Source organism: Pleurodeles waltl, chromosome 9, assembly GCF_031143425.1.
Source record: "Pleurodeles waltl isolate 20211129_DDA chromosome 9, aPleWal1.hap1.20221129, whole genome shotgun sequence".
NCBI classification, from domain to species: Eukaryota; Metazoa; Chordata; class Amphibia; order Caudata; family Salamandridae; genus Pleurodeles; species Pleurodeles waltl.
In genome coordinates this window covers 644,115,896-644,126,674 of record NC_090448.1, presented here as the reverse complement: position 1 = coordinate 644,126,674, position 10,779 = coordinate 644,115,896, and the positions used below count along the sequence as shown (strand labels likewise).

Sequence of the window (10,779 nt, the reverse complement as noted above, 5' to 3'; positions counted from 1 at the left end):
GCTGGTTCGCATTCATCTAAAATTGTTCTGCTGTATAGATATCCTTAAACTGCAAAATGGAATCTGTCAGGGAGCCCTGGGGTTGGCTAGGCCACCACAATTCTCAGGTTGTACTCCTTTGTTCTATTGTAAAGCGCTCTCACACTCCAGGATAATAATGTCTGCTCTATACAAAAACGCACACAATACATTTCAAGTCACCGGATGATGTCCCTTTTCTACCTTCATTACTTTCACCCAAACCTATTCACTCCTATGTCGTATTTCCGGTTTTACGACACCATCTTGCTCAGCGGCATATGGAACGCAAGGACAGACTAATATTTTATGTGGTATAACATGAGCCGAAAGGCGACAACAACTAGTGAACCGGCTGAGACACGGCAGATTAATCTAAAACATTTTCAATGTTTAGACTACATTATTCTCTCATTTAAACCTGGTAACATTTAAAATTAATAATGTTGCTTCTGTTGGTATGGAAGATATAAATATTTGCCCAACATAAATAAGCATGTGACTTTTGGTTGTAAAAAAATGAATAACGAATTTTCACACAACAACTCGAATATACTACTGCTTCACAGAAAGACAAGCCTATCGCCAAAAGGACGTTTCAAAATGGTGGCGAGCAAGCCCTACTCTTTCCCACTCCATGCCCAATCTAGTACTACTCTTATGCTCTATACGACCCGGAACCGGAAGTTATTCCGTGGGCGCTACCGTCGAGCAAACGTGAAGTTGTGGTGTGCTTGAGAACGGACATCGCCGGTGAAAAGAGCAATCATGTAAGAGTGGGCTCTGGGAGGAGTGGGGAATGTAGTAAAGGGGTGCATCGCTGCTTTAATTGTCTCTTTTCCAGAGGTATAGAAGGGAGCGGTTTTAGCGATGCCAGGACAAAGGAGTGTCGCTCCGCGTCTTCCATACCGCCAAAAGTCATCGTGTGATTACAGCTTTAGAAAAATGTGCTCATGAACTCACTCCCTCCGCATCTGTGTATGTGCGAAGGGAGAGGTGGCGGATATTGCTTCTTATTCGAGTAACAGTTAGGCGGGTGATGCCATTTTGTGCTCCTGGTTATTACACCCACCTTTGAGCGCCAAGGTTCCAGGATAAGCCATATGTTCATTGTAATGTTGACTTGGTTATTAATGGGCGCATCTGTCAAACATTAGAAATTCCATTGATGTACAGCTGTTTTTAATATTTAGGGAATCATTCGTCCTTTGCAAAACCCGAACATCATGTCACGTTTTCGTTGTTAAATTTACTCTTATGTTAGTGTAATAGTCGTAGTATGTTATCAGATTGTGTCTAGATAAAAATTATCAGCATTCTTTATGGATAAGCTTGAAAAAAACAAACTGATCGAGGAAACAGTTAAGTGGCAACGGGCCTTCACAACAGAATCGAAATAGTCTAATGCATAATTACTAGGATACATATGTCTTTTTTGACGGAGTGTGCTAAGACATTTGATTGAATTGGACAGCTAATAACATTGGGGATACAAAATCTTGATCCACCTCTTGTAAGATGTGCAGCATTGTGTGCCAGCTGCAATCAACCAAGGTGAAACGATCGATCAGATTCCGAAAGTAAAATGGGATAAAGAACTCTCTGACTCGATCAGTTAGATGTTAAACCATAGACCCTTGTGGAATAAGTTGTACATAACACCTACTTAGTCTGACAAGATTTTAGGAAAGCCATAGATTAACAATTGTTAGAAATGGGGTTTCTGGTTGGCTAGGGTATGAACCTAAGCCAGTCAGAACCCACCCACTCTAGTCAGGGCAAGGGAGTTACACGTCCAAGATAACCCCTACTCACCCCCTTGGTAGCTTGGCACGAGCAGTCAGGCCTAACCCAGAGGCAATGTGTAAAGTGTTTGCACAACACATGTGACGCAAAATGTACACCACAAAGTAAACACAACACTGAGCTATGTAAAAATAAACTGTCTAACATAATTAGACCAACTTTACACGTAATAAATACCCTGCTACCTTAGCAGTTGTCAGAACGTTACACATGTTAATAATACTCTGCAAGAATACGCAGTTGTCACATTAGAACATGTAAGTACTCGGGATTCTGCAACATAAGCAGTAGTCAGGAATTACAGTAAAAAGTCTATGCACTTGTCATGAATACATCGTAATTACCCATAAAAAGAACATTAGAGAACATATCACAAGTCATAAAAAAAATACATATCAGCATGTCATGCCCATAAAAGGAACATCAAGGTCCATACTAGTCTCACAGCAATTATTTCCTAAAGAGTACCTGTTTTCCTGAAGAAAAGGGCACTCCTAGTGCCTAGAAGAGGACTACGGGGGGGGCACGCATTGCTCCTGGGGGAGAGGGCCGGTCTTGGTGTGACCTTTCTCGGCCTCCTCACACCTTGCACGCGGGGTGGGTGCCAGGCAAGGCCCAACAAGCAGTTATGGAGCGAGAGGAAGGGGCCTCTGTTGAGGTCTCCCTTCCCAGTTTCTAAAGAAAATGTGCCTGGTTTAAAAAGAAAGGAGCGTCCTGTGCCTACGGCAGAGACCGGGGGAAGGGGGTGTTCCCCTCGCCTTCCCACGAGTCCTGCTGTTCCGATTTGGCAACTGTACCCCTCCTGGGGCCTGTGAAGACACTCGCCTGCACCCGATGTGGTGCGCATGTGGTTTTAACTGGTTTCCGGGCTGCCGCAGTGATCCAGAGAAAGTAGAGCCAAGGAGCAGACCGTGCCCTGGGGGCGCCAATAGAAGCATGCTTGCTCCGTCTTCCTTTTTCCAGTGTCCCGGGGGCACTAGAAGATGCGCGATCCTCGCACTTGATGATGATAATAGGCCGCCCAGGTTGCGGCGGTGATTCTGAGGCAACTGAGAAGCGCTTTTCAGAGCGCAAAGGCCTTGTACTTCGGCAGTGAAGGTTGAGTACGGAGGGTGCTTCCAAAAAGCGCAAGGGGCACCACAGTGACCCCGGGCTGCGGCGGTGATTTCGGGGAGCGATTTGAAAATCACCTAAAAGTCACGCAGGGGCAATCCAAAAGTGCTTAGACAGTGTAAGCAGCACTCCTCATGCTGGGGTGAGTTACAGAGGTCAGGGGCCACAGCACCCTGCCTCTGGAGACAAAAAATGAAGAAAGGGGCACAGGGCTGGTGAACCCAGCAGCACGCCAGCACAACAAGGGGGTGCAAGCAGTGGCAATTCCTCCTAGTGACCAGGTATGTCACAGGTCAGCACAGCAGCAGCAGTCCAGGGTGGTCCTGGTGAGTCCTCTCTCCTGCGTCCAGCTCCAGGAGTCCCAAGAATGTCTAAATTATGGGGGAAATATCCCTCTACTTACACTAAGTTTACAGTGTGTTTTGCAATGGGGAGGAGAGGGGGTTCTAACCAATTACAACTTGTTCTGGGAGTGCCTTTTCTTTCCTCCAGTACAGGCTCCAAACATCAGTGGGGGTAAACGACCCTATTGTGCAAGGCCAGGCATAGCCTTTACAAACACAGGTGTGCCCCACCTCTCCCTTCTCTCAGCCCAGGAAGGCTATACAATATGTAGATGCACCTCTGTGTCACCTCCTCCCTCCCTGTGTTCAGGCTGTCTGAAAAGTATGCACAAAGCCCCAACTGTCAGTCTGCCCAGACATGGATTGGAGGCAAGCTGCAAAACACCAGTCATAAGCACAGATAAATGTGCACTTTCTAGAAGTGGCATTTCTGTGATAGTAATAAAAAATACACCTACACCAGTAAGCAGCATTTCTTATCACTCACAACCATACCAAACATGCCTACGCTACCCCTCACAAATCAGACAATACCCCTTACACATAAGGCAGGGCATTTCTAATGCAATCCTATGAGAAGGCAGCACTCACACCAGTGAGACACCAGGTTAGGCTGTTTGTCATTACCAGGACAGGTCATGTAACCTGGCACATGTCCTGTCTTCTACATACATGGCACCCTGCCCATATGGCTAGCTAGGCGTACCTTAGGGGTGACTTACATGTAGTAAAAGGGGAGTTCTGCGCCTGGCAAGTAAATTTAGATGCCAGGTCCCTGTGCCAGGAAACTGCACACAAAGGCCTTGCGCTAGCAGGCCTGAGATAGGTTTGACAGGCTACTTCAGTGGGTGGGGCAAGCAACGCTGCAGGCTCACTAGTAGCATTTAATTTACAGGCCCTGGGTAAAGGGATACCACTTTACAAAGGACTTATAGGTAAATTAAACATGCCTATTAGGTATAAGCCAATCATACCTGTTTTGTAAAGGAGAGCACATGCACTTCACTGGTTAGCAGTGAAAAAGTGCTCTGAGTCAAAACGTCAGCCAACAAAGGTCAGAAAAATAAGGAGGCAAAAAGTCTGGAGAATGACCCTGTAAAAAAGGCCAGGTCCAACAACAATTATTATTGAAACGTAAATAAATAAACATATCTTTCTAATAGCTTTGTGCATACTAGAAGTGGGTGATTGCACCTTTTTCATCGCAGACATAATGCACCTCTCCCTTCAATGATGTGTGGGTATTAGGATCCTCTTCAACTGTACGTTTTCACTTGCTCAGTCAATATTCCTTGATACTACTCAAAATATTTTTTTCTGCCAAAAGTTCTGATTTTTTTTTCTGAGTACGTTAATTGTAAGGTAGGTAAATGTACTGTTAATCGGCAAACTATTATTCAATGTCTAAAAGAGGTTTGAACTATTACACTCAGATCCTCTCCGTATATCGGCGATGATAACTGGAATCCCCCTAAAACGGCGACAACTGTGGCTGCTTTATCAAGGCAAAGAAAATATATAATTTAAGAATAGATTAAAGAAGGTTGGTGCCATCACACACTCCTATTAAAAACAATTTGGAGTAACTACATGGTCTGATTTACCCTGATGGACCGAATCGCAGTTATTACTATTATTAAACCTCGGCCACGATTAATTCCACTAGACAATGTAAATTATTGTCTAGATCGATTATTTTTGCTGCCAAACAAGTTAAAGCAATGCTGTTGTCATTAGTACATGGTTGGGACCTAGATGTTGCTTACAACAGATCTAACACCTCAATGCAATTCATATTAAAATGTTTCAGAATTAATTATGAATATTTTAACATTACAGTCAGACAGAGCAGACGTGAAAGTGGGAAGGAATGGGCTTGGGCCCTTTCTTGTGAAACAGCATGTCTCCTATAGCGGCAGTTAAATCAATGTGATTGTTAAACCAATCGCACGAGTAGTTGCAGAGATTTCACATCAGTTAATAGCTTCACAGATGTCTAAGCTTGAAACCCTAAAAGTATGTGAGATATAGTCTACCTGTTTCTTAAGCATAGTAGTATTCGGACAAAGTCCCCATCAAAGATTTTGGCAATTGATTATTGATTATTTCCTCCGTGTGTTTTAACGATCTCATTGTTATACACCCCATATCCCCAGGTATTTGCCTCTGATTGGCTTCATTGACTCCCCATTATTAGCATGCTGCGTCACACTTTAGCATATGTACTGCCTCCTTCAGTCCTTATCCACCCTACACATGCGCTTTTATATGCCATCAAGTATGTGGGCATTGGTTGTCCTCATTGACATGTTTGACATTGTTTCTTTTTGCACAATCCAGGAGTCTCTTAAACAAGCCCAAGAGTGAGATGACCCCAGAAGAGCTGCAGAAACGCGAGGAGGAGGAGTTCAATACTGGCCCCCTTTCTGTATTAACACAGTCTGTTAAGAACAACACACAAGTTCTGATCAACTGTCGCAACAATAAAAAGCTGCTTGGGCGAGTGAAGGCTTTTGATAGGTGAGAAGGTGCTCTGAGAAATAAAGCTACTATATTCTCCTGCAATTTTGTAGGCCAGAGACTAAAGCTACTTGATGTGCTACTCTTTGTCATAGCTGTTGCTATCAGAGGTTAGAGAGTATGGCTCTATGAAGAGTGGGCCATTGGCTAACTATTACTTAGGTGCTGAATGTAATAGCCATGACTTACTCAGAAGTTCATGTTGTCTAATCTTTACGAAGTTGCTTTATATTCTCTTTGGTTTAGATGCCTAAAAAAATCATACCAGTGCCAATACTCTGCTTCAGATATGGACAGGCGCTTTACAGATAGACTCGTGATGTTAGTTCTGACTCAGATAATGGTTAATTGTTATTGTTTGCGCTCAATGTTTCCTCGGGTATCATTGGATTCCATTGAGGTGTCCTGGTATTATCTGCTCTCACTAACGTTACCCCAAGCACACTGCCATCCCTACATCTGACCAAAGCTTCCAGGGTGGCTTTGTTGTCATCGCTAACAAATATTGACTAATACCCTGGTCCCAATATATGGCTTAATCTTTGTGATGCTTTTGTTACTGGCCATCGTTACAGCGGTTTATGGTATAATCGGCCAGGCATTTTGCCAGTTGCCTGAGAAATTATAACTTGATTGCACCGTTTGGGATTATCTGGAAACATCCCTGTGCTGTCGGAAACCTAACCTGTCAGAGTTGTATAGTTGGATATAGCTTGAGCTTCTTGAAGTGTGATATCACTGGCCATGGTTGCAGTCTCATGTATACTGGCACAAGTGACATTGTTAATACGGCTGGTAGGTGGGTAAATTATTTGATCTTTTTGTCTAAAACTGGCTCTGGTGACACTGCAAGCAACAGTTGTTGTGACTCAAATTAGCCACTGTTCTAATTTTCTGGGGTGTTTCCGGCACCCCCAACTGTCACTAATGCAATCTAGTGTGTTCATGACTCCTTAGGAATATCTACATGTACTGTCGTTTATTGCAGTTTTGGAATGTTACCTTGCATTCTCTGCAGAACGTCGATGCTTTGGTCTTGTCATCTCTTTAGCTTTCGTCCAGGTTCTTTAGGAATAACCCATCACAGACACTGACATGCTGTGGTAGAGGTGTCCTAAGTGGTGTATGAAATGTAGCAAACCGGGCATCATAGCAAACTATTCCCTGGCTGAGGTACTGAATTCTGTAGAGAGGGCAACTGGAACCAGGCACCAGTCAAATAAACAACTCTGTATATGGGTTCACTGAATTATGCAGCAAGTCAATTCTGTAAGACATTCTTTTGATTATTTTACTTTTTATTAACGTTAATTCCTGTTAATATCAGCTGTACCACATTGATATCACTGTAATAGGTAAATAGAGCGGTCAGCACCTAAAAGGGGACCTGTAAAATGTGCAAAGATTATATACAAAAATATACTCTCTAACCCTTACGTGAACACAGCATTTACTGAATTTTTTGCTGCTATACTGATATTTATATTTGATAAAGTGCTGTTAATAGGAGCAAGGACTTCCTTAAAGGATGCATCCCTTCACCCTAGGTGTGGCATTCTTAATCGTGGGGGGGGGGGGAGTGGCAGGGCACCAAACAGGTGCTTCAACGAGTTCATCCAAAGACCTTGGAACCTTTTTCATATTTGAGAATGTGAAGGTGAACGAAATGAAAGGTCTCCAAAATGAATTGCGAAAATTGCAGCAAGATGCAAGTGGTTACTCTTAACTTTATTAATACACGCAGAATAAAAGGACGAGTAGGAGAAAATTAGGTAATTGAAGCTAGGTAGATGCTCGCAAACGCTCAGTCACTGTGAAGCATCATTAGCACTTTATTTTAGGAACCTTTGATCCATCCGAGTTATGAACATTTTGTTGTTGAAATCTGGAAATTTTGTCGCAGAATGTGGGTTACGTGAAAAGTGTGTCAATTATGGTAGAAAAACTGCAGTTGCAGGATTTCATAAACCAGTGGCCCTGCCTATTTTTTTTGCCAGAGTAGTCTTTTCTGTGATGTCATTATCAATAGACCGTTGGAGCTTCGTTGACTTGATCAGCTTTCCTAATTCATGAAGTCTGTTTTTTACCGTTTGATAAACCTCTTCTACAGTAAACCTTCGTATTTTTTTAGCGTTCGCTAATCCTTTGTTGGAACTCTCTTATCCTCTTCATTATTAATTGATAGAACCGACTTGTATGTGGTTTGTGCACCCTCTTGTTCTGTGGAGTGTTAAATGAGGATAGTCAGTTATGGCCTTTGCGTAGTGGCTGCTGGTTGTCTAAAGGTTACTTGCCAGTTTATATCCCTTTATATGAAGCACATTCTTGTAGTAAGGCTTGGCTGTTCGATAGAAGTTGGTGTTCCTTATATAGTTTTTCTTGCTTACTAGGGCTTTACTACATGTTTTCTTAGCTTTATCGCTTTTTTCACAGCGAGAGCTATCGTTTCCTACTGCACTTTGACTTACGCCTTTTCTGGGTCTTTTCATTTTATTGCCCTGAGGGAGTATGCTCGTTATTGTTTGCTCTTGTACTGTTATACTACTTGTCTACTGTTATAATCTCCACTGATGTCAGCGTGATAGGGTTTGTGACTTAAAACAGTTTGGTTTTATCATTGGCCCGATGTTCTCTTGAATGATAGAGAACACCTTGATCAAAAACTTTTGCCCTTCAGGGCCGAACTCTATAGAAGCATGTAACGTATTTGTAAAAACAAAATAAAAGGGTTGCAAAGTGCGCTATTGGAACATAATTCAGAAGCACCTCTAGCTGTCGGCCACTTCCTGTGTTGGTGAATAAGTGCATGACAGACGCAGAAAGAGAGTGCACCCCGTTTGTTCTGTTTTGCTTTGAAACTGCCCCAAGTATAATGGTGATGGCGTCTCCTCTGTGATGTCATGTTGATCTAAAATTGGATTGTAAATGAAGAGGAAAAATATGGAGCAGTTTGCGTAACCACCCTCATATATACTAACTTTCTGTTGGCACTTGCGGACCATAAAGAGATCCTGGGTTGAAGGAACAACGAAATAATGCTCTGACTGCATTGGTGGATAACTAGCATGTTTTCTGCACATCAGAAATATCACTGAAACTGGTGCAAATCAAACTTAAAATAATGAATTTAATGAAATTACATTGAGACTTTTTCTTGCCACGCTGTAGCATGCTGTGCAAAGCTGAAGGAATAATTTTGACTAGACTCTAATTTATATGGATAGCATTCCAAGGGGAATGCATCAATCCACTGGCTAAATTTTTGCTCACATGAAATTAAACTTTTATCTCTGGGGGGTAGAGCGTTTCAGCTCTGCATGCAAGGTTTCTGAGTAATACATAGTATGAGTGTTAAAGCATCTCGGCTGCGAGGACATATGTGCCTTTCCAATGATGTTGGTTCTTTCTTATAATGGAGATCTTAGGTAGGGCATTGGAGGAGTCTACCCAAGGTGTTTCTACGTGACACTGTACGTCAGTACTGGCAGATGTTTTTTGGTCACTCTTCGAGTGAATGGATCATAGACAAGGGTTTTCATAGCTGATCTACTAGCAAGTTGTATCATTGCTGGAAGGGTGACTACAGCTGGCAGTTGAGAAGAACTTTTTCTTAAGTATAGTAGACTCTGTTTCTTCAAGGACCATTCTGCTCCAGTGTTGGTTGTCCCTTGTACCTTTCAAAGGAAAGTGTCTGACTTGTTGTTGCAAATACACACTTGCAATTCGAATGGGAGTTTCTCTAGTTCCAGGTTTGTACTTGCAAGTGGATGTATTTGTAGAATAAATAATGGGTGTTATTAAACAAATACAGTACAGATGTGTGTATGGTCAGGATATGTGTAGCCTTGCATACCTGTTTCGCAGTTCAGTGACACTTTTGTCTTTTCCTGCAGACACTGTAACATGGTGCTCGAGAATGTGAAGGAGATGTGGACAGAAGTGCCAAAGAGTGGGAAAGGCAAGAAGAAGTCAAAGCCTGTCAATAAAGATCGCTACATCTCTAAAATGTTCCTTCGCGGTGATTCTGTCATAGTGGTATTGCGAAACCCTCTACTAGCTGGAAAATAAAGGACTCATTTAAGCCATTATCCATCCAGAGCATTGACTAAGCCTTCTTATGATAAATTTGATTGCAGACATGAGTCAAGGCTGCCAATATCCTTGGTTTCATACTTTGTATTTCTCCCCCCAATTTGTATTTGCCTTTTCAGCCGGACGGAAAGACAAGAGTTTCCCCAATAAGTGCCACCCTCATTTGGACGATTGACATTTGTTTCTCTTTCCAAACACAAAAGTCCCCTGCACCACTGGTCATTGTGTATTACTGGAGTGAATTGTTTTTGTTTTTTTCTAAATAAAATAGTTGTTTGCACTGCTTTTTGTGGTTCTTTAATGCGCAACAGGAGATTAACACAATAAGTAATTTGTTTCTTTGCTCGTTTGCAAGACTTCTTTCAGTATTATTTCTTGAATCTATTAACTTTTTTTGGATGAACTTCGTAATTGCTTTTCAATCACCTTCGTAATTCTGTTCACTCTACTCTTGTTCTTCTGATTGTTAGATACTGTATGCACTTTACTTATTGAGAAGAATATTGATGAAGGAAAGAAAAACCCCTGTTGAATAAATGACATTGGTGTGTGTGTGTGTGTGTGTATGTGTAGTAAAGCTAAGGAATATGAGGTATAGCTTTGCTGGGTTTGATAGCAGTGTGAAACTAAGGTTATGCAGACCTCATTTAGACAGCTTGAACAGCCTTGTTTTTGCGTTCTTTTTAAATGGCAGAAAAATAGTGTCGTAGTCTGAGATGCATGGGGAGCTCGTTCCTTCTTCTGGTAGTAGAAAGCACAGCAAACACAGCATGATCTTTGAATGCAGGGTCCCCCAAAAGGGTTAGCTGTTGTTGAACTCATTGGGTGATTAGGAGCATCCCTCTGGACAAATATTCTGTTGTGTGTCGGGCCAAGCCAATGGAGT

General features: G+C 42.3%; 1 protein-coding gene across 1 annotated transcript; it reads left to right on the top strand.

The window, feature by feature from the left end:
- Window positions 1-641: 641 nt before the first annotated feature.
- Window positions 642-10,173, top strand: SNRPD2 (small nuclear ribonucleoprotein D2 polypeptide). The gene is made up of 3 exons (XM_069207691.1): window positions 642-788; window positions 5,622-5,801; window positions 9,695-10,173. Coding segments are annotated over exons 1-3 (357 nt in total). The 5' UTR covers window positions 642-786; the 3' UTR covers window positions 9,870-10,173.
- The last annotated feature ends 606 nt before the right edge of the window (window positions 10,174-10,779 follow it).

Bases quoted from the DNA above. Each gene is read 5' to 3' on its own strand.
- SNRPD2 (XM_069207691.1), top strand. The intron at 5,802-9,694 runs GTGAGAAGGTGC...CTTTTCCTGCAG, and splicing joins CGAGTGAAGGCTTTTGATAG to ACACTGTAACATGGTGCTCG.